At 45.0% G+C, this 26,372-nt stretch overlaps 1 protein-coding gene across 3 annotated transcripts; it reads right to left on the bottom strand.

The window, feature by feature from the left end:
- Positions 1-2,152: 2,152 nt before the first annotated feature.
- Positions 2,153-15,735, bottom strand: LOC139050979 (uncharacterized). 3 transcript variants are annotated; one of them, XM_070527908.1, is made up of 4 exons: positions 15,519-15,682; positions 4,479-4,677; positions 2,753-2,894; positions 2,153-2,300 (listed from the first exon to the last, which is right to left on the bottom strand). In XM_070527908.1, the coding sequence occupies exons 1-4, from the start codon at positions 15,601-15,603 to the stop codon at positions 2,208-2,210; spliced, it is 519 nt and encodes a 172-aa protein (XP_070384009.1). In that variant the 5' UTR covers positions 15,604-15,682; the 3' UTR covers positions 2,153-2,207. The 3 variants fall into 3 exon arrangements, with proteins under 3 accessions (XP_070384009.1, XP_070384011.1, XP_070384010.1); XM_070527910.1 differs by lacking the exon at positions 15,519-15,682 and adding an exon at positions 8,355-8,540; XM_070527909.1 differs by lacking the exons at positions 2,153-2,300; positions 2,753-2,894; positions 4,479-4,677 and adding exons at positions 10,327-10,561; positions 11,613-11,754; positions 12,816-12,993 and having other exon boundaries at positions 15,519-15,735.
- Positions 15,736-26,372: the final 10,637 nt, after the last annotated feature.

Below are 26,372 nucleotides of genomic sequence, written 5' to 3'. Positions count from 1 at the left end.
TGGTTGTAAATACCAGAGCGATATTCCAGTCCTGGTACCCGGGCTCGCGCTGTTAGTGCGCTCCTAACAATGCAGAGGCACAGAGGCTCACAGTAAGATAAAGTGATCAGCTGCACTCGAACAAGACATCTCCAAGTCTGAAGCCAAGGTTTTGACTAGGGTACTTGTCTGTCATAGCAAATTGTTTCTCCAGACTGACACATTTCTTGTTCGACCGCCGTTAATCACGATTACTGTGCCTGCGACTGTGTTAAAGTCGGCAATGCTTGTTGTTGTATCCTCCTTTTCTCTTGTTTATTGTTTCCAGAGTTGTTAGTTTGGGATAAGTGGCTCTTAAAAGGCTAACCTGTCCCTTTTTGTGAGAAGTTTTAACTTGTGGTAATTGCGGGAAGATGAATGTGAGTATAGTATAGCCTACAAAACTCGACCAGATATTTTTTTCAAGCCAAGCTTGTATTGGCGCACACGTTTCGGTGGTGTTGTGGTCGCGCAAAAAAAAGACTAGTTGCTCCCAGATCAGATCTGCTGCGGGTAAGCGCGGTTTGAGGAGCTGACAGCTGCGCCGGCGCCGGAGTGTGAGTCATTCGCAAGGATTCTAGCTGCACAGGCGCGCGCTCACGCCATCCGCGCAACGAGCCGTTTCGTTTCCCTCGGGGAGGGAAAGAGCAGGAAAGGGTGTCGCGCACGCTGCGCCGGCTTCGCTTCCGCTCAGTTCATTCTAGGAAAATGGATGGGACGGCCACGCGTTGTGCGTTTTCCCGAGGAACTGGCTGCCTTCGACGAGCCGCGGCGAGAACTCGCCTGCTCACCGTTCCGATCCAGCCGTGCGAGCCGCCTGAGCTCCGGCAATCCGACAACGAGAAGAAGATCCCAAGCTCAGGGAGCGGGAGGTCGAAGCAATCTCGCACCGTTCATCATCATCATCAGCAGCAGCAGCATCATCATCATCAGCCTGTTTACGCCCACTGCAGGGCAAAGGCCTCTCCCATATTTCTCCAACAACCCCGGTCATGTACTAATTGTGGCCATGCTGTCCCTGCAAACTTCTTAATCTCATCCGCCCACCTAACTTTCTGCCGGCCCCTGCTACGCTTCCCTTCCCTTGGAATCCAGTCCGTAACCCTTAATGACCATCGGTTATCTTCCCTCCTCGTTACATGTCCTGCTCATGCCCATTTCTTTTTCTTGATTTCAACTAAGATGTCATTTACTCGCGTTTGTTCCCTCACCCAATCTGCTCTTTTCTTATCCCTTAACGTTACATCTATCATTCTTCTTTCCATAGCTCGTTGCGTTGTCCTCAATTTGAGTAGAATCCTTTTCGTAAGCCTCCAGGTTTCTGCCCCGTAGGTGAAAACTGGTAAGACACTCAACTGTGCCGAAGGTCAGGCGCACGCAGCACAAGCTGCATGCGGCTGACCCCCTTTTCCGGTAGGGGAAGGATTGGTCTTTTTTTCTTCGGAAGTACGCTACTAGAACTAAAAATGTCATTGTCAGGTGTTCATTGGAAAAATGCAGCAATCGTGGCTAAGCTGCTGTGCTGCTAATGCTGTTGTTGTAGTCGTCGTTGTTGTTGCGGGTGGAATAGGTGGTGGTCATAATATAACGTTTACAATGACCTAACGTGCTATCTATGGCACAAAAACATGTCTTTCTATATGCCTAGAGACGCATCGTGGTTGTTGTTTCTCCGTGTATACGGTTACCCGTGCAAACGGCAGGAGATCGGCCAGGCTTCGGTTGAAAAGCTTAATTTGTTTTTATGTTTACCCAACTTCCCTTTCGTTTCTGCGGCACTACTCTGTGTTTTCTTTCGTGCCTTGTGACTAGACTTTATTTTTCAGTGTTTATTGTGTGGCACTCCATGCAAGCTCTCTATAATGTAATTAGGTGGCTTCAATATTGTTTGCGGTGGATTTTAGCATGTTAGCTTGGAAATTTAGCTTGTTAGACTTAATTACTAGTATGCGCTTTTAGTATAAGTGTCCATTAAGTGCTTTTTGTCATTTCTGTGGTTTTCCAATGAACGCATTTCTATGTTGGCGCCACTTGTAGACCACCGTCTCACATACATCGTACTTTTTAGAAAGTTCAGGCAAACCTACTCGTCTACCTACGAACATTTTTTTTAAGCGAAAGAAAAAACACCAAGTATCGAAGGAACGCCCGGTGCATTTATTGAGTCGTATACAGACGAACTTTCAGTGTCACTGTCGCTTGTACTTGATCTTGATCAGGTAGCACGCCAGGCATTCGTAACCCTCGTGAAGCTGTGCTTGAATGGTAAGGATGCTTGTCCTCTGTAATTAACGACTCGGTTTGCAAAACGATGGTGTTTCTGTGTGCCCAATTTGTTCTAAAGCTTCGAATACATAGCAATGCAGCAGCATACGCTAGAAAAAGAACACCATTGGATCACAAGCATGATTTCAGATGCAGCAATTAAAGTGGTTCGTACGCTTCTTTCTAAGATAATGGTTGAGTGAAAGCCGTTGTTAGCCTTCGAGATAAGCGATGGAGAACTATATAGCATGGCATCCAAAATGCGTGTCCTCTAGATAATGAAGAGTTCAAAGACGTTTCGTTGAATGACTTCGAAACGGGATGGAGTGCACACCACGGAGAGCCGTGCCCTCGTAGTTGTAGCCCTGATATTAGCCCTCCCATATGTCTAGCGTTCTTCACTTATGCGCCCTATGAAAATATAAAGCACACTACGCAATTTAGAGGTTGATAGTATCAGGGTACGTACTTTCTTCTGACGTAAAATCCTGCCGCGAACATTGTACTCAAACTCGTACTTGTAACTGCCAGGTTTCAAGGGACACTTTCCGTTCCACTGTCTTGTCAGGGTGTACTCCTGCCACGTGGCTGGGTCGCACAACTTGTAGGTGCTTCAAAAAGAGAGAAAAAACAAGGTGTCTGCCCAGTGCCGGCGCTAAACAAGAGAACGCTGTTGTACATGGTGGTTTAAATGATTTGCTGAATAAGCGTACACTATATATTTCTATTCTGCCTCTTTCTTTCTTTTTCACGTTCATTATCCACTGATTTCGTTTTTATTCGTCTCGTGTTTTGCGTGCAATTAGGTCAACCTTGCTTTCTTTAGCGTCGGCACTTGGCTGATCTTCACTGTTTTACGTCATGAAGCCAGGTGGGCCATTTACCGAAAATAGTGTACTCTGTGGTGCAATACCATTATTTTCGACTATACTGGCTCTAATTGCGCCCGTACCATTATTTTACCTACTCTGCGGGTAATTTTCATTTCTTGTCTCCTGTCTTTAAAGCTTCCCCCCATGAGCTTTATATTTTGATATCTCTCGTGACTCGCTACGACGCTCTGGAGGCACGAAAGGGTCTTTTTTTCTCTCTCTGGAAATTGTTACAAGATACCCAGAAACTAGATTCATCAAATCCCTGTGGTGTCAGCATAGAAGACCTCGCGTTAGGATATCCTTCCCATATGTATGCCAATCTGAGCAGCTGATACATCAGAGACAGCGAAGCTGTATATACGAATTCTCCCAGCTTTCAAAAGTACTCGGTTCCTTCTTGCTGGCTGTTCTTAGTAATGATTCGTCATCCGAAGCTCTCGTCCTCTTTTCACTATTCGGGGGTCCTAAGAGTGCCTGCCCAGATTAGCATGAGGGAAAGTCACTCGACAACTCATATTCTCAGTTGTCGATTAACTCGCCCTCACGCTATGATCTGCTATTTTGCATGAAGTTAAGTTTAACACCGTGCTTGCGGGCATCCCCCCCCCCCCCGCAATATTGCCCCTACTATATCTGAAGTAGCTGCCACTCAAGACATGTCGATTCCCCCGCAAAGGAATGGTAGCATCTGTGCAGACTACAGAGAACAATGCGCTTTTGTTACAGCAGCGACAGGGGGCAGCACCGTTCGGTTTCAATGAAATCGACATCCTTTTAGTGACATCACCCCAGACGACACCGACTTCGAATTTATTGTCGACGAAAGTGGTAAGCACTGCCCGCAAAGATCTGCAAAATTTGCGTCCGAAATTTGAGCGTATATCAGCCAAACGGTTTAGCAGGAACAGTCATGTACTCTTGGTACTGCGATGCCAGTCAAAACATGGATTCCACCACAACTGAATGGTCGCGACATCTGTCACGACTGCAGTAAATACCGTGTTTTCACCATTGCCGTGACAGACGGCGCCACCATTTTGCTGCCACGGAATCATGTTGCTTAAGCGGGATAGACGCATACGACATCCACTTCGGAATTTTTGCGGACGAAACTAATATGTCATGCCCGGCAAACTTCGTAATGAACTGAACTTCATGCAGATGGCAGCTGTATACGAATTTTCAACATATATCAGCCAGCGTATCAGCAGAAACACTACTGTACACCTAGCGCACCTATTCTTTGCAACAGTAAGTGCAATACGAAGTACAAGTAATACACGCATGAAATACGCTTTGCATTTATCATCCGTAACTCACCACGATTTTCTATTTGCACACTCATAGCTGTACATGTCTTCGTCCGTTATGTAGAAATGTAGCAGCGGGTTGTTGTGCAAGGCTTTCCCCAGCTCGACGCTGACGGTGACGTTCCGGTATTCGTCATCCACGGGCGTCGGGGATATCTCCACGCTGAGTTTGGGCACGTAGTGTGTGTTATGTATGGGTGGATCCAATCCTGGCGCCAAAGTGCAAAAAGAAATATGTCCGTCAGTTTTTGAGAATCTGCCACATCACCGGACAGTTTCCTGAGATCGGTTGATCGCGAGTTGTGAGCGCGAGAATTCCATCACGGCTGCTTTTTCGTCAGTCAGAGGCGTTGTACCGTCGGCTTCGACTGAACGTAGCATCATAGAGAAAGACATTCAACAAGAGCGAACACTTCCATAGAGCCCAGCGGCCGAATAAAACCCCTTAAACTTCGTAAAGTAGTGACACTCTCCTCCTCCGCCTTCATTCCTCCTCGTTTATCCTCTCTTTCACGCTCCCTCCTCGACCGTGGCGCCACCTACACTGCTCGAGCGTAGCAACGGCGCCAACATGCACTCCTCGCCACTCGGTAGACGCTTCTCGAGTAAAAATGGCGCTGATGCACGGCGCGAAGGCCCACGTGATGCTATTGGGCCAATAGCGACGCGGCGTCGGCCTCGGCCAGAGCGCGCGAGGAGGAGGCGGCATTCTTCAAAGCCTGGCACTACTTCACGAAGTTTAAGGGTCTTTACGGCCGAATTGACTGTGGCGCACCGAGCGGGTGGTGTTAACTTCTTCCGGTGTCGGTTTTGGGCGCGCGAATTTTGAACGTTAGCTGGCACGCACTACGCCGGCTACGCTACTCGGCGTTTTCTTTTTTTCTTTTCTTTTTTGCTTCCGCTGCTCAGTCAGGCGCAGTCTTTATGCGCAATTGTTTATTTCATTAAAATGAGTGCAAGCCATCTTTACAAGCCTCCATCGACTGTTCCATGTGCAATTTCATAATGTAGGCGCAAAACGCCTTGTAAATGAGGAAAAGTTTATTTCGCTCTATGTAATTGCTCGTTCCGGGCTTCTTGTGCGTTCATCCAACGTTGCGGTACCAGGTAAGCAGCAGTAGTTCCAGTGCGAAGCTCCACTGGACGGCATCAGCTGAAAAAAAAGTAATTTACAAGCCTGTGTCATTTTGGTATTTAGCCCTTATGTGAATACTGCGTGTAGAGGGAAAACGTGCGAAAGCGGTGAATTCGCGACATTACAAACCAAAGCAATTCGCTTTTACATACATGGCGTCGAAAATACCTGACTCATTCCAAGCCGCGCTATTAATCATGAAAAAAAACGTGTCATTACCAAGCATTCCCCTACTCCCGGCCATTATTTTCTGCACTTTAAGAACACAAATGCACGGGTGACTGCGCGTCTCCAAAACAACTTGGCCTCAGCCGACCACGCGATTGTACGCTGCATACACAGAGGTGGCCACAACAGGCTCTATGCCAGACCATGCTAGACGCTCGCAGAAGGCGTTCTACTCGCAATCGAGACAAATGCGCATGTGCAAAGCCTCTTTTCAGTCGTTCAGGAGACATAATTTTCGAGTTGTTGTTTTTTGAGCTGCTCGGCCTTATCTTTTTTTTGCGTCCTGCCGGCGCAAGCAACACACTGCCGTATTATCACTCTTCGCAATCGATCGTTGCGTCTGCGACAAGCGTGAGTACAGAAAGAAGGTATACGTTGCCGGGCCACAGAAAGCCTCCCAAGCTTGTCTAATATTCAGTACACGCCAAACTAACGGCTACCACGAACCAGCTTTACTTCTTTGCTGCGTCACAACCCCAGGCGCGGCAAGCATGCGTCAAAAGGTATCCCAAAAAGTAATGAAATGAATTAAAATAATTTTGGGGGTCAGACAATGCGTCACGAACTTGTCTCAGTAAGATTCAGTACACGCGAAAGTAACGGCTGCACACGGCCGAGCTGCTTTACGCTAACTGCGTCACAACACCGGGCGCTGCCACTGTGCTTGAAAAGTACCCCAAAAAGTAACTAAACATAGCCACAATAATGTCTGGCGTCAGAGAAAGCGCCAAAACTTGTCCCGGTAAGATTCAGTACACGCGAAACTGCGTCACACGGCCGAGGTGATTTCCGTCACAAAGTTAGGTGCGGCGAGCGTGCCCAAAAAACTGCCGAAATAAGTTATGATAATGCTTGGGCTCATCGAAAGTGTGGAAAACACCCCCCAGTAAGAGTAATTAACTTAAGTTAACTAGGCCTGGATGGTGGAACTGTTTTTCGCTAACTGCGTCACTATATAGGTTCGGTTTTGTGCAGTAAGCCTAAGCGTGCTTGAAATGCATCGCGGACTGTCAAACGAAATTTCTCACCTTGCTGTATGTAGTCCAGGGGTGCAGTGGTGCCATCTCGAAATGCAGGAGGAACGCGAGACAAAACCGAGGGCTCAACAAACTAGCTACAACCAAAAGAGACGGGTCGCCAAGCAGGCAAGCTCCACATACGCAGCTGGCCTCGCTCGCTTCTGTGGCATGTCTGGCGAATGACGTCATGCATATGGCACATCTGGCGTGTCGCTAGCTTGTTGCTAGGTGATGCAAGAAAAATGAGCATCAAATTATAAGTTCATTTATACGCAAAACTTTTTTAGTTTTAGCGGGAAAGAATAAAAGAATAAAGCGTCTGTAAGTTCATTTCACTTATTTTTCTTTCGATGCTCGCGTCAACTAGCGGATGGTGTTGACACTAGGCGTGACATTCTTCCTGCTGCATGTTTTCGCCGAATGTCCCCTCTCGGTGAATGTCTTTCTCTATGGTAGAATTCCCGAAGACAGAGAGAGGGGGAGAGTAGGGGGGAGAGGAGGGCCAGGGTGAGGGTTCATCAGCCCAGAAAGTCGCAGGCCCACAAAGACAGTACCGGAAGGCTACTCACGTACCGGACAGTAAATCACGCATAATAATGTGTACGACGCGGCTTAAGGGTTTATCGTGACGATGTACGTACTTCACTAAAACCCTACGGGTAGACGTGAACCCATTGTTTCAATGAACGCAGAGGGGACGAAATGATATATTGAGCCTTGCCAACGCTGCACACTGCGTAGCGTGATTGCCTGCCACAGGGACTCCACTCTGCACGTCTTAAACGATCTCTATGGCCGCACACCATCAAAAACATAGTTATTGCTGCCACGTTCACACTCCCACTGCCAATCGCCAAGTTTCCACCGGGTTCAGATCACACGTAAACTGCTTTACCTGACAGAAAGAATTGCTAGTAATTGCTTCCGTCATCGATTGAGAAGTGCAGATGCCTCCGCAAGGAAGGTTTGCAGTGCAACGAATTCGCACAACAGACATAAAGATAGGGGTGTGTGTCCGCATGAAAGTTTGGCCGGATGACACAGAAGTTACGTTGGACTGGCTGCACGTGTAAACAATGACAAAACTCACGCGTCAGAATGATGCAGTGTTGTAGATTTTGTCATTCTTGCCGACCAAGATCGCCGGTGGCTTAGAAGTAGACTTCAATAGAGTGAGGTGGTCGGTATGAAAGGTACATTGGAACAACACTTGGTGAAAACATGTTGAAATGGCCAGCGGCCACGTACAATCAATAAAAAAATGAGATTAGCGTTATCAATAGCTTCTTTTACAGGGAGATTTCTGCATTAAAAACGACCCACACAGTGCGTACACTAATTGAAAACGATTGTATGGGTTTATACGGGAGCAGGCAAGACTTGATACAGGATGCCACATGATAATATGGAACCATGAATATCACTCATGCGAAGCGGGGAATATGAACTTTTCGAATAGTCTGACCCTTGTGTCAAGCCACCATGGTTAAATCCTGTTATGTACCCTTGCACTGGTCTATTGTTACGTTGAAAGTGAGGATCTCCTCTTCATCTTCGCTATCGAAGGTGTCTTCTGGATCACTCTCATCGCTGGTCTCTGTAGCTGAGAGAAGCGCGAGTAAACCGAACAAGACTGCGATACGAAACCACATTTGCAGCACAGTGTCTGAGTGCTTCGTAAACAGCTTTATTTACGCGCCTTCGCAAAGTGTGTTTCTCGTTTTAATTACCTGCAATAGTTATAGCACGTCTGGAACAACAGACCCGTTTTTTAACGCGATAGCCACAAACTAGTTTCCTTTCTTCTTCTAGGCGCTCCTTTGTGGCAGACGGGGTGGGAGAGATATTACGACTCAGCTTGCCTTTTAGTCTGTCTTACAGCTAAAAATAAAACATTTGCTCACTCAACACATGTATATGACGAGTTAAAAAATGGAAGAAGGAAGGAAGTAACAGTACTTGGGAACTGACATAGTTTAAAATGGTGTCGTGGGCTCAATATTTTCTGATGAACAGGACTATCACAAAAGGCTACGCACAAGTTCGCATTGTGCTTGTTCCGAAGACATTTATTTACAACTTGTATACAGAAGGTACCAGTAACGCAAACATGTCGAAAAGCATTGCAACCGCTGTGGAAGTGAGAAAGAAAATTGTGCCGATGCGACGTACATCTCATAACCTGTGCGAAGTAAAGCTTTCCTGAAGCGGTTAATCAAACCCTATAATTTCGCCCAATTTGTTCCTGCGTCTTTGGCGTAAAGGAAGCTAACGCACGCACATGCGCTCTCGTGCAATCGTGCTGCGCAATTGGACACAAGCGGCAACCATATCGTAGCGCTAGTTGGCCTTGGCACGATAGAAGTATACGTCCGGTTGAGGCCTAATTGTTAGAGCATCCGGCTTCAGCTCTGGGGGACCGAGCTCATATTCCGCCATCAAACACTTGGTTGACTTTTTCTTTTTTCGGTGTGAGCATGGTCTCCGAGACTTTCGCGCGCCGGCAGAAACCAGTCGCCATAGAGTTTCTCACTAAAACACCTAGAGGGTAATCTGGCGCCACCGTCTATGGGAGTTTCTTAAGGGGGCACCGTGCCGTCATGGGAATGACGGTGTATGTGTCTGCGAGGCTCGTGTTGGCTGGTGTTGTAAGAGGCTTCGTCTAAAACGTGGATATGGCTACGCAAATAACGCGTTCTCAAAGTAAAGTCTTCATAAAATGTTTCCATCCACACATATTACATCTTTACTCGCCCACGATGCATGACCAAAGGGAAAAAAGCAAGAACAGACGACCAACTGTTTCAAAGCGAGCGCCAACCTTGTCGTCTGTGCTCCAACATTAGCGGCCCGCTGATACTTTTTACGTGACATGTAGTCGTACACACAATAACAAGTTCTCATAGTTAAAAAAAAACATGTTTTCGCGTAATAATAAAGCTAAAACAGCTTTTTCACGTGCTGTTCTAGTAGAAAATGAATCATTGTGACAGACGGAAGCTACTTGCCAAGCGCGTCTTCAAGGTGTCCTGTCTCTACGAGAACGATGCCAATCCGAATCCACAATATACCGGCATTCCCATGCGTACCACAGCGCAGCAGCGCCAGATTTCCCTTTAGGTAATGTAGTGAGAAACTCTATGCCAGTCGCCATGCGCAAATCTCGGCGGCCATCGTATGCGCAATTCGCAAAGACAGCAGCATCATCCAGCAGGCCGCAGTCAGGAAATACCGGGAATGCTCGCAAAGAAAGCTTCGCTTTAAATGTCCTAGGAGCGTGGTAAGCTCTTTCAATTCGTATCTTCTGCACAGGAACATTCGGAACTGAGCTGTATGTATAAATGCGAGATATACGGGAGTGTGGCTAAGTGCAGGGGCAGGTAGGGAGACGTGCAGCGATATCTTTAGAAAAGTCGGCTCCCACTGATCGGCTTTATTATTCCGTTCAGCGGCAAGTATGAACGGATACGTCTTGCGAAAGTATGGCCTTTATTTCGTCATCCAGTGACAACTGCCCAGTGACGTGCAAAGCCGGATGCCGGGACTTGGTGCTCCACAAGTGAGGTTGGTGCCAGGGTAGGACGAGCGATGCAGGTAATTTGTTTCGTGTGTCTACCAGTGGCCTGCGGGCCTCACCATCGCAGACAGGCGAAAGCACCCTACGAGCTCACCACCATTGATGACGTTTACTTTTATGAGTACAGCGCGGCCCTGAAAGCAAATATTAAGGGAATAGTTGTGAGCTAGTGAATTAGTGAACTAGCGAACTAGCAACAAATTATCATTTGGTAAAGTTTCAGACAGCGGCCGCTTTTAGCAACGTCGCTCTCGTTGAGACACTTTTCTTCGCTCATTTTCAAATCATAACCAGCAGTCTGAAAGCCATTTGCTTAAAGCTAGTCAGTGTAACGCAACCACTTCAAGCGCATTAAAGTCGTTGCATTGTCGGTACTTTCATAATACGTGATAACACGACCTCCGCGACCGGGCGGCGCACGTGCACCGCACGTTGAGAACATCTTGAGTCTGTGCAACATCATTTATTTACTCCTTTTTTGCTTTCTGTCCTTTTTGCCACGTTGAATTCAAGCGTCGCCAAGGTTGCTTGTAATGCATATTTGTGGAAGTGTACTTGCATGTTCCCACCCTGCTAAGGCATTGTAAAAGATCGCACTATCAATAAATAAATAAACAAAAATGAGAGGCCTTGATCAGAGCTACGAAGTACCAATTCCATTCTGCGCACTGATCTTTTTATAGCTGATATTTTTATAGACTGATCTTTTTTATAAGCTGCAGAGACTATCTTTAAACAGGCACTCAATAGATTATTCAGGTACAGTCCTTCACAAGCATGCTGCTTTATCTCTGCTTACCCTTCCTTCTCAACAGAGTATAAGGCTAAGTGTCTATTACCTCACGCAGAACATTCTGCGTTTCCTCAATAAATTCGCGTCCCTCCCTCTCTCTCTCTCTCCCTCTCTCTCTCTCTCTCTCACTATCTGTGGGTTGGATACGTTTTAATAAATATCCCAGGCAGGTTGTCTGTAGTAATTTATTGACATTGAAGCGCAAAATGTGTGAAGGCTCATCATTTCCAGCATTTCGAGTTCGTACGCTGTCTATAGACACAATATAGTGCGCTCATTTTTCTATGCATGTACATATAAAATTTGAACAATACGTTTACACGTCTTCGACACCTTCTATGTAAATTTATGTCAGGGCGGTCCGGACCTCGTTCTTTCTCGTTTGAGTTTACCTTGAGGATAGTCCAGGCAGTTTGAGTCAGCTTATAATGGAGGTGGCCCCTGTACAGGCCCTGCGGTACAGGGCAGTCGTTTCCCCATGAGTTGGTGACCTGCACCTCTATTTCGTTTCGGGCGTAGCACAAACTGTACGAGCTGAAGTAGACAGAGCAATTAAACAAATTGTCAGGATCGCTAAACTCGCTCTTTGCAACTTCTTTAAACAAGTACGCGCTCTGTATACTGTAATGGACCCGTATTAGCGACCGACTGACCGACCGACCGACCGACCGACCGACCGACCGACCGACCGACCCACCGACCGACCGACCGACCGACCGACCAACTGGCTAACTCACTCACTCACTCAAAAAACGAAAGAGGGGTTGTGGCCGTCATGCCTCCTCCTTTCCCGGTATAGACATATAGACAACGAAAGCTGGCACAAGCCCGGCACAGTGTTGTTGTAACTAGTAGGCGAGGAGGAGATAGAGAGGAGGGGTAACTATTTGCTGCACCTTCGTAGTTTGAGACGCTTGTGGCGAAGGTGCTGCGGTAAGGAGGCATAGAGATAAACGGAAAGAACTGAATGAGGAATGGAGGAAAGGAAAAAGGAACGGCGCCCAGGAACAAGTATGGCCTTTGGTAGCTGCAGACGATGTGTGAGGAAGTTAGGCAGCTTCCATGGCAGCCATTTTCCACGTAACGCGCAAATACACCTACTGGGTGGAGACCTATAGGTGGATATGTCTATTAGGGTGGTTGGGGACAAACACCCTTTGTCAAGCGTTGAGGACCCATAATAACCGAGCACATAGCCGGGAGTGCGCTTGCGCCTATTTTACCTGTGCTGCTTGTGAGGTCATGCGTATTTACAGCGTCTGTACAGGATTAATGCATATTTTGTCTATAAAACATAGCAACATCCGTTTCTCAGAAAACCAAACAGTCAAGCTAACTCGTTTTGAGGACTTTCTCCACTTGGAGACAGCCCAGGCATGCGGATTACAATGAAATCCGTCAAGTAAAACGAACGTACGTTCACCCACGTTCACCCACGAACTTCAACAAGGAAAACTTTGGTTTTCGTTTCTTTAGCCAATGAACAGCATTTGCTTGCCAAATAAATGTGTTTAAAGTACCAAACTATTAAACTGATTTAGAGTGGCTGCATAGCGTTCCTTCAGGCCACCCTTAAGCACACATTGTCGCCTTACCATGATCCGACTTCGTCGATGCAGGGAATGTGGGGACCATCGGCGATGGTCATGATTACATCAAGGCGCGGATTGTACCGGAGCCTCTCCGTAAACTCGACGGTGTAGTTCACATACATGACCTCGTCCACCGTGGCGTTCGTGATCACCACATCGGCCACGAACACCGTCTCGCTGTCTGCAAGAGTGCGACTATAAGACACGTCACAATCGCCAGCAAGAAATACTTCGTTGCTCTCGCTAGCCCTCTCATCGCGCCTATCATGGTCAAAGAACGTGCCCGGTCCGAGGACACCTTTAGTCTTACCACTTCTCGCCACCTCCCTTATACTGAGTGGTGCATAAAGTGGGGCGGCAGGTTCGTTACTCTTCTACCTAGACCGCTGGCTGATTTTGTCTCACATTTCACACAACGTATTGTTACTACCCTTGAGAGCGTTGCGTGCTTGTTTTCTTTACAGCATCAGTGTGCGTCGTCCGGGCCAATGTCATTTAAACGAATGTTGATATTGATGCAGAGGAATGGTGCCGCAATCTCTGACACCTGTGGGAAAGGCACGTTCCACCATACAGGCGACAGGTGGCGCTACCCTTTTGTTGCAGTGAAATTGGCATCTTTTGAATGGCGTCACCGCAGACAACGACGAACACCTCCTCTTTATTTCGAACAAAACCGGCATTTAATGCTCTCAGACCTGGTGTGAAACAGAACCCATTGCAAAATGAGGAAAATTCGTACAAAATGTTCAGAAATTCGCACGTTATGTGTGAAATATCAATGAAATTTAAAAAGCGCTTGAGTAGCGCAAGTGGTACTTGACGTTCCTGTTTAGGCAACAGGGAATAGATATCTGCCATGCGTCGCTATGCATTACTGCGACTGCTATTAAGCACTCGAAGCTGAGTTGTTCATGCCAGTCGTCCTTTCAGTTCACAATTATTGTTAAACTGTCGCCCCGATGCCGTCGTCATCGTTATTGTCTGTTGGAGCGTATAACTGTTTAGCTCCCTTGAATTGTGCACTGAGAGCTAAAGATATTGTGCACTGAGCTAGGGACGCCGGCTTTTGCTGGGCACGAGGTCGCGAGATCGAATCCCGGCCACGACGGCCGCGATCTCTCTTGTCCGCATTTCCTTTCTTTAACGCGGCGAGCCCGGTACTTCCCAGTAACGAACGGCATGCGTGTTATCAGCGTGACATAGCATTCCCGTCAGGAAGGTAGCGAGTGCGGCGTTTTCAAGAAGGTAAACGCAAACAAGGCAAATGACGATTATTGTTGTGTGGCAGATATACACCCCAAAAGGGTGGGTGGTGTACCTTTGTCTAGTCGTGTACTCCCTGGGCCTCCTAGACTGATAAGTGAAGCGTATTGATCATTTCCTGCTTTTGGATCACAGGATCCTCTGAGATGCGCAGATCTTTCTTTTTATTTCTTTGCTACAGGCCATTAAAAGCTCAGAACTAGGTTCACAGCCTACATCGTCGGTCAATCCTTTCAGTTTCGCTGCTGTCGCTAAAAGGAAGCTTCAAGTCATCAGCTCCTATCTAAATACACGGAAACTGAGAAATCATTTTCCTCGGCCACTCCTGCGAAGTTTCGATTATATTTGTTGCATTTAAAAGAAGTTGAACTCTCGTCACTACATGAAATTTATTTTTTCATTTATGCCATCGTTTTCTCAGAGAGATCTTAAAACTTTCCGTAATTACAGAAAACTGAAGTGTCAAGGTTACAACTATGTAAGTAATCAATAAATAGAGAATCACATTTCTATAAAGAACAACTAATGATACATCTAACTTGCACAGCACTGGTGTATTATATTTTGATTTGAAATATGCCCATAATTTATTCCTAACGTTCAAAGGAATAATTCAATGAAGAACGTAAAACCTGGCTTGGGCAACTTTGGCGGTTAAATCGTATAGCATCTACTTTGCACATACCGTAGCGATAAACATATAGTGTACAATCACACAAATATATATGAAACATCAGGTGACGGTAAAAATTTGTCTTAATAAGTGTCCATATAATTGCTATCGCAATAAAAGAAATATTTACGCACATTATAGCCACCAGAATCCGAGCTCATACCATCGCCGCAATGCACACTGGGAAGGTGGAAGCGCTTAGCACTGCACTACGGCAGCTTTGGCACTTGCTTCTTTGCGTGGGTATTTGCTACCCGCTCAGATTCTGTGATGTCTATGCATACATTTCGAAGGCCATGATAGGCAACAGTGCAATTGACCAGGACAACGTTATGTGCATCTCAAAGAACCTGTTCTTCACAAGGGCCTCTGCTAATGACCTCAAGTACCCTGTATTGCGATAGCTGACTTAATTCTGTACTTCCGTGTCTCCAAATTCGATCCCTTCACTTAACCCTCGGTAGTAATTCTATAGTTTAACGTTCTGGCTTTATTACGATCTTGGTCTCCCTTTTCCTCACAGTGAAAGACAGTCGTCATTCATCTTAGACTCACAAAAACCAGCAGTAAGCGCTGTAGTCGTGCATGCCATGACGATGCTATTGTAACACCTCCTATGACTTCTTCAAGAGCTCGCATCATTTCTTTCAGCGCTTGTTACTCAAACAGGCGCTACAGGCTTTCATACGTGCTTTACAAGAAGCGCCTGGAACATAGCTCCCCTTGATGTAACGCATCCCCATAAATTGGCAGTAACTGCGGCTTACCAAGACAGTAATTAATGGTCGGCGATTGGGTCCACCCATGACACAAAATTAGGAATGCCAAAATGCAGAGTCCTGCGACACACATTTCCTTCGCCGATAATATAGCCCCGCAGTTTCTGCTTTTTGTTTTTGCTGCCTTTGCAATAGAATGCTTTGACGCATGTGCAACAGCCATAAAAATGATGAATGCAGCCTGTTCGTCTTTATAGAGCAATGCCGCCATCTACGCGGTTCTGAGTGCACGCCGGCCAATGTATTCGTTTCAGCACACATTTGCTGCCAGCTGGCCCCATCTGACGACAAAAGTTGGAAATGGCTCGCGTAGTAGTGCTTGAATTCGCAAGAGGCACGCGTGCGCGCAATGGAGTTCCGGAAAGGTTATGAAAATTGGCCACCAAGTGCATGTTAAGTTAAAGTGTAAATCGACAACCAGGAGTCATAAAAAAGAAAGTGAGAGAAACAGAGACGGTAAAATGGATGCAATGGATGGATACCAAATGGACCAACGAGACTTACGAAAACAGCAAGAGACATATTTAGAGGGAAGATCTGTTCGATAGCGCAAAGGGCACTGCCCTGCTAGTTGATGCCCGAGCTTGCTCCCTGAGGACAAAATCTTACCGGAGCAAATATGCTCCACCGGATGAGGCATGACCGTGCTGCAGAAAGTCCGTAAACGACTCGGAACATTGTAATAGATTACCATAATATTAAACCAGCGAGACTCAGAGGGAATGTCCACCTTTCACGAGGGTTAGAATTCAGAGAAGATGGAAGGATTAACTGGTCAGCAGTCCAGATAAGCAAGAGACGTTTAAAGCATTGGTCTAAACAAGCAGGGAAGAGAATGATAGAACTTAGTCATTGGAAGCGTAAGCAGTGGTACAATATAGCGACAAATGTTTTAAATACGAAGCATAACATTTAGATCAGATAGGCAGAATGCTAGATGGCGACAGATGCAGTAAAACCTGATTAAGTCAAGCAGGCTAGGTGACTATTTGTCGTCTCCCCACTTCAGAGGAGATGACTATAAACATCATCACCGTCAGTGGCAATAATTCAATCATGTACAGCGTGTGTTGGAACCAGGTGGTGGTTTGGGGGTGCAGATGGTGGTAGTGACCACGATGATGATGATGAGGAGGAGGAGTAGGAGGAGGAGGATTCCTTTACGGGCAGTGGTACCTGCCCACTCTGACGAATCGGCCAAAAGTCTTGTTGCTTTCGCAAGTTAATTGAAGAAGTAATTTTAAAATTACCGCAATATTATCACACAAATCATTCTGACGAGGAGAAGTTCCGCTCCTTGGTATACAGACTGCTAGTTTGCAGGGCTTACCGATGGCTCCGCGATTCGTTCCCAGCAGGGTTTTGTTGTCGCCTCGGAAAGATGGGGAAAGGGGCGCGCGCATGCCTGATCTCGTTTCTATAACCACATAATAATAATATTTGGGGTTTTACGTGCCAAAACCACTTTCTGATTATAAGGCACGCCGTAGTGGAGGACTCCGGAAATTTTGACCACCTGGGCTTCTTTAACGTGCACCTAAATCTAAGCACACGGGCGTTTTCGCATTTCGCCCCCATCGTAATGCGGCCGCCGTGGCCGGGATTCGATCCCGCGACCTCGTGCTCAGCAGCCCAACACCATAGCCACTGAGCAACCACGGCGGGTTCTATAACCACATAGTTGCTCTGTGACGTGGCGTACGCGCCAATAATCTCGATATTGTATGTACCTCTAGGAATGAAATGTGGTAAGGGTGACAATTATTTATTCGCTCTGCGTTTGCGGTCCAAAAGGTAGAGCACCCGGACACCGCACTGGGAAACCCTTGTTGAGATAGCACCACCCAACGTATTTTAACTTTTTTTTTTATTGGAAACGCCCCAAACCAGGATACAAAGCTACCTAACTACATACCTACCACTAAGTTTTTGGTAAGAGGCATAATTTACTCCAACACTGCAGCGCAGTTCAACCCAATGCCGTGAAATACGTACGGCATGGTGTGACATGCTTTCAGAATGTATTCTTTTTAGTGCTCAGCTGCAGCCCTCTACACGTTATTGCTGTGTCATCCTCGTCGCAGACGCCAATCTTGCGGCAGTCTTATCAAGGTGATTCCACTTTGCAAATTTCCGGCGCCTTGATAATCCTCATGCTGTCGTACCGTCGTCGATTGTGATTCGCTGAAGCTCCGTTCCCTTGCCGTCACAATTTATTCTTATTACAAGGTCGTTCTTTCTTTTTTTTACACTCGGGTACTTGCTGCCTGAATCTCGTGTACTTTCATTGAGTTTCTATTCGAGTAATGCCGATTGATTAAGCAAGCCTCTGAAGCATTCTTTAGCGCAAGATGAATCCGTAAACACCGGTGTCTGGGCTCTAGTACCTCAACAGTCACAATATATTGCGTTGCGCGTGTTTCCTGATTGTAGACATCCAGTCATGGGCCATGTCAACGCTTAACTGTAAGATTCCCATCCTTTCAAAACACTTACCTTGACTTTTCTTGCCTCCAACATGTATGTTTTTCTTTTCCTTTTTTCACACTTATTCACCCTTCTCGTGATGCACACTTGTCTGATTTGCGAATCAACCACGTCGCAACAGAGTTTCATTGCTTTCATTTTGCCTAGATGAAACTTTTTGTGTCGGGATGTTTGGCACATTCGCCAAGCTTCATCCGTTCTCCTCCTTTCAAAAACCTCTATGACATATGCACAGTATATTGTTTAGCCAGGTTGTGAACATCCTAAAAAAACTTGGGAATTGAAAACTTCAGTGCTTGGCAAATGTCATAAACATTTTTGAATGCCCGTACCGTTGAAAAAAAATGAAAAATTTCTGGGCTTGATTTCGGATGTTTCGGGCACTCATACATGTTTATTGGTTTATTAACATGTAAGCCATGTGGAGTTACACACAACCTAAGCCAGTACGTGTGTACACTACATTGTTTAAAGTTTACGTAAATCGAAGTATGAAAATGATAATAACGACGTACATATTAGACAAAATAGAGATACGCAACTGCCATGTTAGCGACACGCCAACGTTAGGAAATATTTGCATTCAAAGTGACTCAACGAAGTTCAGTACCGGAGGACAGTAACGAAAAGTACCTAATTCGAACATAACAGTTCGTATGGGAAAGTCAACAAAAAAACACGTCTCATTCGGGTTTCTGATTGCATGGGCAAAGGTACCAACACGAAACGTAACATTCGCTAGTTGGTTGTCTAACACAAAAGATCATGAGATAAGTGGTTAGAAAATATCAGATGCTTTGTTTTTCAAGTTTGCTGGTACCTCTGATAAGGGAGAGCTTTGGCGTTTGCGAAAGCTGGCTTTTCAATATGCTCAAAAGGGCCGTTTAGGCCGAAATAAGTATTAATCTCTAATTCGAAATTTTACGGGCTAGCAGTTTTCTAGTATGTATAACAATTTTATGTAATAGCAATCACGCCCATTTCTAGACAGTTTTATCGATGATGTACTCTCATTAGACTTCTTTGATCAATCAACTTATTCTTATCCTTTATCGTCAGCAGGCTTGCCGTATTGTAAGGATTAGATCTATTTCAATGCACTTCTGCAAAGAAATAATGAGAAACCATTATTTTGAATTTTCCTAATTATTGGTGCCTGACAGGTGCAAATGTTGAGTTCAGTTTTCTACCGGCCAGACAGCTGTGAATGCTGCTAAAACACACGTTAATGTATATGAAGCACTCATTTACTATCAGAGAGACAGTAATTTTTTGTTGAAGATAAGATTATGCTGGTGAGCGCATGGTGTTAGACCGGAGCTTCAACAATTGGCCGTTCGATAAGAAGACTTTGTGAAAGGCAGACGGTTTTCGCTGTGAATAAAATGCCACTTACAAAATGAGCAGCGCTTCACTCGGGACACTTCACAGCTGCATGCCGTATTTGTGAGCAGCTGGCGCTCTCTGACACTGACGTGAGTCGCAATTTGATCACAAGTTGCTCGATTCTGGCTCTCACCCTTGGTTGTTACGCGAGATAATTATCTTATGTATAGCATACAACGTACAGTAGTGGCAAAAGTGGTCCAAGCTCATCCCCAAGACATCTACCAAAGTCTCAGCGAAAACAGAGAAATGGTGAGAATCCACAATGCGTGTAACGTTGGAAGAGCCGTGGCCGATGAGCCCGACGTAGTTGGTATGTAGACAGGGAAGGACACGCAGCCGGTTACGTTGCCACCATCCTCGAACATGTACTTGAAGATTTTGTTCGCGTTCTGAAATGCGGAAAGACAGACGATGCATCAGCGCATAAATGTTCTTGCAGGCAGGAATTTGTGTTATCCTCTAGTCCTGGACCTCCTGGGCACTTCTGTGTCCGAATAAAACCTAAACTAAATTGAAGCCAGGCTCCACACCTGTTTGATTCACTTAGAGACCCGCGTCTTCCATTCCATACCTTCCCTTTCCTTAAATATTGCTTGCTAGAAATCAGGCGAGGGCCCCGAAATCAAACAGACGTGACCCACCCTGCACTGTTATCTAAACGCTCTCGACATTGAGAAAGGAGGTCAGGACTTTCATGCGGCTTACAAGGCCTAATCGCACCGCTTCTGGATGCACCCAAGTGCGTCCTTTGTAGTTTAGCTTAAAAGTAGCATTCAGTAAATGCATCAACTCACTCCTGAAGTCAGATACTTGTTCTTCATAAGGTCCAACGTCATGTTAACAAAATACATCCCAGGAGGAATGGGACACGTGTTGCTCCACGCTTTCGTCAGCTCCATCTCCATGGTAGAATTACCATCGCAGAGATGGTACAGACTGCGAATTAAAAAATGAAAAATTGGCGCCCTAGTGGTTACGGACAAAGCAGTAAGAATTTTATGTCAGAGCACACCGACACTACTCTGGGACCCAAAAACTTGACCAGGGACCAGGTGTGATTCTTTAGCATGTATCAAAGCCTCACCATGTGGGATATGTTAAGGCGATTGTTGTCACGAGTATTTTCTGCCCTTGATGTGCCTTTGCACACAGTGGTTTAAAGATGAAATCTTCATGGCATTGCCATGGGAGCCCACAATGGCTGCCATGACTATGGTTGACAATAAAATGAAAGTAAACTATGTGGATAGAACAAAGCGCTGGGTCCGTTTAGGCACGTACTCTTACTGAGGTCATCGCTACTGTCACCAAGCCAGCCAGTGATGTTTTTGGAGGTTATTAGGGACCAAATCAAACTGCACGAAATCAGATTTATTCGTCTAGTGTGTCTAACAACCACACAACGCTACTCGAGAGAGTAAATTTGTTACCTGAAGTTTGTCACCTACATTATGTAGAGGTTTTACTTTCGACACCTGGCACTGTCCTTGTGAAACACCATTAGAAAGCGAGTCTTTATGGTGCTTGCCAGCCTTCTTTTACCAGATGAGTTTAAAGTGTCGAAGGTAACATCTCTACATGAACAAGGTGGCAAACATCAGATATCGAAATATAGACCGATAGTTATGACCTGCTCATATTGTAAGGTACTGGAACGGATAATATACAAGAATCTTACTGCATTCTTGGATGCTAACTCAGTTTTGTCACTGGTTCAGCATGGTTTGAGATGGATTTTCCTCTGTTACAAAGATAGTTGACGTGCTTCACGAGTTCACATCAGCCATAAATAAAATTTATGATTAAACTGTGAGGTTTTACGTGCCAAAAGCACGATATGATTATAAGCCATACCGTAGTGAGGGCTTACATTACAATTAAAAATCAATGTAGGTGACATTTAAATGGATTTTTTCCAGGTAGTTGACAAGCTACCACACCCCAAACAACTTCTTAAATGATTATGCATTTTAAAATGGTCTAATTTTTATGGGCTTCTAATCTACTTAAAATCTAGTACCAATGCGTCATTTTGAAGCAAGTCTCTTCAGACCAACTTGCAGATGTTTCCCCAAGGTTGTGTACATTGGGCACGTTGTTGTTCCTGCTATACGTAAACGGCATTGTTGATGGCCATAATGCAAAAATTAGGCTTTAAGCGGACGTCTGGGCATTATATTCAGTTAATAACTCAACTGATGACCCGCCTCAAATGAACCGAGAACTTCATGCGCTGTTTGAGTGGTCGAACAGACGGTAATTGTTAGTAATATTTAAGAAACGTGTTGTCATGTGTTTAATGAACGGACTGCGAGTCCTCTTATTTGACTACGTAATAGATGGGAACATGTTATCTCGCGTCGTAAATTACAAATACATCGGTATCGTATTTGCAATAACTTACGCAGCAATGATCACAAACCGAGAACGTTAACCGAGCAATTTGTAAAATACATTACTTGAAACGTTCCCTTCGCAATTTTTCATGAGAAATAAAGCTGACTACATGCAAGGTTCTTACTTTACCCGTTCTTGATTACTCCAATATTGTTTGGGGCCGCCTTTCTTAGGTTAACGTTAATAGGTTAGAAACAGCTCAAAATGAAGTGGTGAGAATATATCTTAATTCCTATGGTCAGCTATCAGTTTCGAGGTTGGAAGCACACCTCAGAAACGAATGATTGTACAATGACGCTTTATCTGCAAAACTATAACAAATAATTTAAACCGCGGCACATATAACTACATGCATACTTCAACACGTTATCCTATTATAGTACAACCTAGTCCTTGTATAGTTTCACTTCAGCCGAAAAACAACGTGTTTGGACATTCTTTTTATTCGCGAACAATACTGTATTGGAATGAGGCTTTGATTCGCACCCAGTGGAAACAGGAGACAGAAAATTCCAAACACTGATTAGTCGCTCATATGTCTTTTGTACCCTTTCTTTTTTATTTTCCTTTATTAAGCACTGCTTTAGTTGTTATTCCTCCAAAACTTTCCTGACCATGAGGGCTGCTGCTCCCTTGCCAAATAGATCTCACGCAGGGCAGTGCTTCAAATATTTTTACCCTTACAAGTGTCTTCCTGGCTGCTGGCCTTGTCTTCTACTAAATAATGCAGTGGGAAAACAAATGATGCCGAAATATTCACACCACAACAAATAAAGGTCATCAAGACCCCGATTCACTTAATAAAGCAAACCTCTTTATGCTTACTTTACAAGTGCTTGTGGTTTCTCGCATCTGCTTGGCCGGTCTTTGGCCGTGTAAAGTGCAGTTAACTATGGAACTATCTCTAGGATCGGCCCCTCGCCAACCCTGATCGCAGCGTCATAGCAAAGGGGGCCAATGCCCGAGACAGTGAAATGCGCGTTCACGTAGGTCACGAGGGTACGGTCTCCGCATATTGCTATCTTAACTAGCAGGCAGGTAAACGTTAGGCTACAAAACGGTGTGAATAATATAATCAGTTGCATGACATTTCATTAGCTCTTAACCACGAAAGCTTCGTTTTTCAGATTTGAACATGTGGGTTCGACCTGCATAATTTTTTTTCTTAATGATATGAGTTTCCGTTTGAGAGACTGGTGTTATATATGATACTCATCCTTTCTTGCCTACACTGCAACGATTCCAGCTGGCATAAGCAGCATTGTAAAAAAACAAATAGCTGTATTTGGGATTTAAGACTTAGTGATAAAAAAGTTATCGCGCTAGTTCTTACCAAGAACCGACGTCTTCGACACATGGAATCAGGGATTCCATTCCTTCCTCGGTCATGGCTACTTCAAGTGTCGGGTATGTTTTCAATGACACAATAACGTCGATGTGAAATGACACGTCCAGCATGTTGCTTCCGGGCTCGCTGGCAGCAGTGACGTTGAATACGGTCACGTTATGACTTTCTGGGAGAGAGAAGTCGTAGCATACATCCGAGACACACTTTACATTATTATTGCAATGAAAGAAAAGTATGTAATACTTATGTCAAATGGACATTTTGTTCCTCAGCCCTGACAGGATACGATTGGAGTAAAGCTTTGCAGGCGAGGTGATTAAACATTTTGCCACCCTCCCCTCCTTCGTGCCTTGTTATCCAGACCATTCCCTGCATCCTTCGTGGCGTCTGTGCATTGCGTTTCAGAGTTTTATTGTGATCTGATCACCGTCAAAAATCCTGCACGGTTGCTTAAAGTGTGATAAAATTACGCATTTTCGAACATACGCAGGGTAATATCATCAGCAATCTCGAAGATATAGTAAAAGCAGCGGAAGAATTCTATAATGACCTCTACAGTACCCAGACGACCCAGGAGCACTCTATTCAAAACAATAATGAACAGTATAAAGAAACTCCTCCTATAAATAGAAATGAGGTCAGAAAGACCTTGCAAGGCATGAAACGGGGAAAAGCCGCAGGAGAGGATAGAATTACAGTCGATTTAATCAATGACAGAGGGGACATAGTGCTAGGAAAACTAGCGGGTCTCTATACGAAGTGTCTATCGACTGTAAGGGTCCCAGCAAACTGGAAGAATGCAAACATTATAGTAATCCATAAAATGGGCGACGTTAAAGAACTAAAAAATTATTGGCCCATCAGCTTACTCCCAGTATTATATAAAATATTTACCAAAATAATCTCCAATAGAATAAGGACAACACTGGAATTTAGTCAACCAAGGGAGCAGGCTGGCTTCAGGAAAGGTTACTCTACAATCCACATCCACGTCATTAACCAGGTTATCGAGAAATCCGCAGAGTACAATAAACCTCTGTATATGGCTTTCATAGATTACGAAAAAGCATTTGATTCAGTAAGATACCAGCAGTCATAGAGGCATTGCGTAATGACGAAGTACAGACCGCTTAAGTAATTACCCTATAAAATATCTGCAGAAATTCCACAGCCACCTTAATTCTACACAAGAAAAGTAGAAAAATATCTATAAAGAAAGGGGTCAGACAAGGAGACACAATCTCTCCAATGCTATTGCTCAAATACACGAAACAGTTTCTAGCCACTTTACAGTACATTCAAAGAGACACTTTCGCGTGATATCTCGCTCTGGTGAACTACAATGCGAGAATTTAACGGTAGGAACGTCTTGATTTAACTCTCCTCTAGTATATCAAGCATGCGAACGGATCCTCATTTACGAAATAAAGGCCTAAATGCACGCATATAAATTGCGGGTGTGAAATGACATAGCAAGTGCACATAAGATGGTGTGTAGGCAAAAATAGAAAGAAACCCTATGGCTTGTTCGTTAGTACTCTCTTCCTATGTCGTTTCTTCATGAGTGACACACTTCATTTAATATGTATGCGCTTGTCCCCAAGTACGAGCACAGCCTTACATAACGGTACTTGACAAACCAACATCTGTGTTAGCGCTCGCAAAATAGGAACACCTAAATTCGACATATGACTGTATATACCCCTTTAAATTTATTCAAATTATTTCCCAATGTTTATGTATTTATATTTACTGTAGATACAAGAGTGCCGTTTGCGAACGAGTTATCATAGCATAAGAACTTTTTCGGGTAAGCTTATGCAAAACAGCTATGTGAGTAAATCGGTAGGGACATGAGCGCCTAGGAAATAAAACAGCTTCATGAAAATATAAATATAAAAGCTCAAACTCCACAGATAATTACCCGCAGCGAAGTAACACATCGCTTTGTTTGCTCAAGAAAGTCACTATTTTCTAAATAAAGAATATTAGGCATACAAAATCTGATAAAAACATAGCACGTGATTTTGATAAAGTTATGTAGATAAAGGGACCCTCATACCGAAAGTGATCTAATTCTGGGTGGCTACTCTAAAACCTGCTGTTGGCCCATATTGGACCGATATGTTGGTAAAATGTTCGTCAGTATTTCATCATGAACGGTAGAGAAAAGACGACGAATGCGGGAGATGGAAATTCAAGACGATGAGCAACACGTGAACAAGGTGAATGCAGGAGCCAACATTTCGACAAGTGGACTTGTCTTCTTCAAGGCCTTGATGAAGACAAGTACACTTGTCGAAACGTTGGCTCCTGCATTCACCTTGCTCACCTGCTGCTCATCATCATGAACGGTAGACATCTCAAAGTCATATGGAACTAAAATGCGCCGTTTGTTTGCCATTGCTTGTAGGTACCATAATATTATTGTTACTCTACTCTAACTTGGTGACGTATTTGTCAAGGTTAGACGACGAAACCGCGACGAGAAGTGAACTTTTTCATATGCCACTCACCTGGACAAACAGTTAGCATGGGCACCTGGAGATCAGATGCCGAGGTCGTCCGTGAGGCAGCAAGAAGGCTGCATATCAGTGCTAGCAACATCACTGTGCGAGGTCTTTTCCTCCAATCGTTAAAATATCCCCACAAAAGAACAGAGAGTTCACTTCACCCGAAGGTTCGTTGGTATCCAGCACTGCCACGCTCCGCTACCTCGCCAACGTATTGTAGGGAAATGGGTCGCGACTGCGAAATTCCTCGGCGAGGACCTGAGTGTTCCTCTCAATGCGCATGCGCGCACAGGTGCTTCCCTGCACCCCGCGATTCAGTGAGTGTTTGCACCGCTTCCGATGACTCACGAGCTCGCACATGCCGGCACGGATGGTATAGGCAAGCTATTCGGCTGGCCTGAAGCACACAAAATCTGATAAAAACATAGCACGTGATTTTGATAAAGTTATGTAGATAAAGGGACCCTCATACCGAAAGTGATCTAATTCTGGGTGGCTACTCTAAAACCTGCTGTTGGCCCATATTGGACCGATATGTTGGTAAAATGTTCGTCAGTATTTCATCATGAACGGTAGAGAAAAGACGACGAATGCGGGAGATGGAAATTCAAGACGATGAGCAACACGTGAACAAGGTGAATGCAGGAGCCAACATTTCGACAAGTGGACTTGTCTTCTTCAAGGCCTTGATGAAGACAAGTACACTTG

The sequence above is a fragment of the Dermacentor albipictus genome, chromosome 10 (assembly GCF_038994185.2).
Source record: "Dermacentor albipictus isolate Rhodes 1998 colony chromosome 10, USDA_Dalb.pri_finalv2, whole genome shotgun sequence".
Taxonomy (NCBI): Eukaryota; Metazoa; Arthropoda; class Arachnida; order Ixodida; family Ixodidae; genus Dermacentor; species Dermacentor albipictus.
Note: the sequence above shows the minus strand (reverse complement) of the source record. Positions and strands in the feature narration are given on the sequence as shown.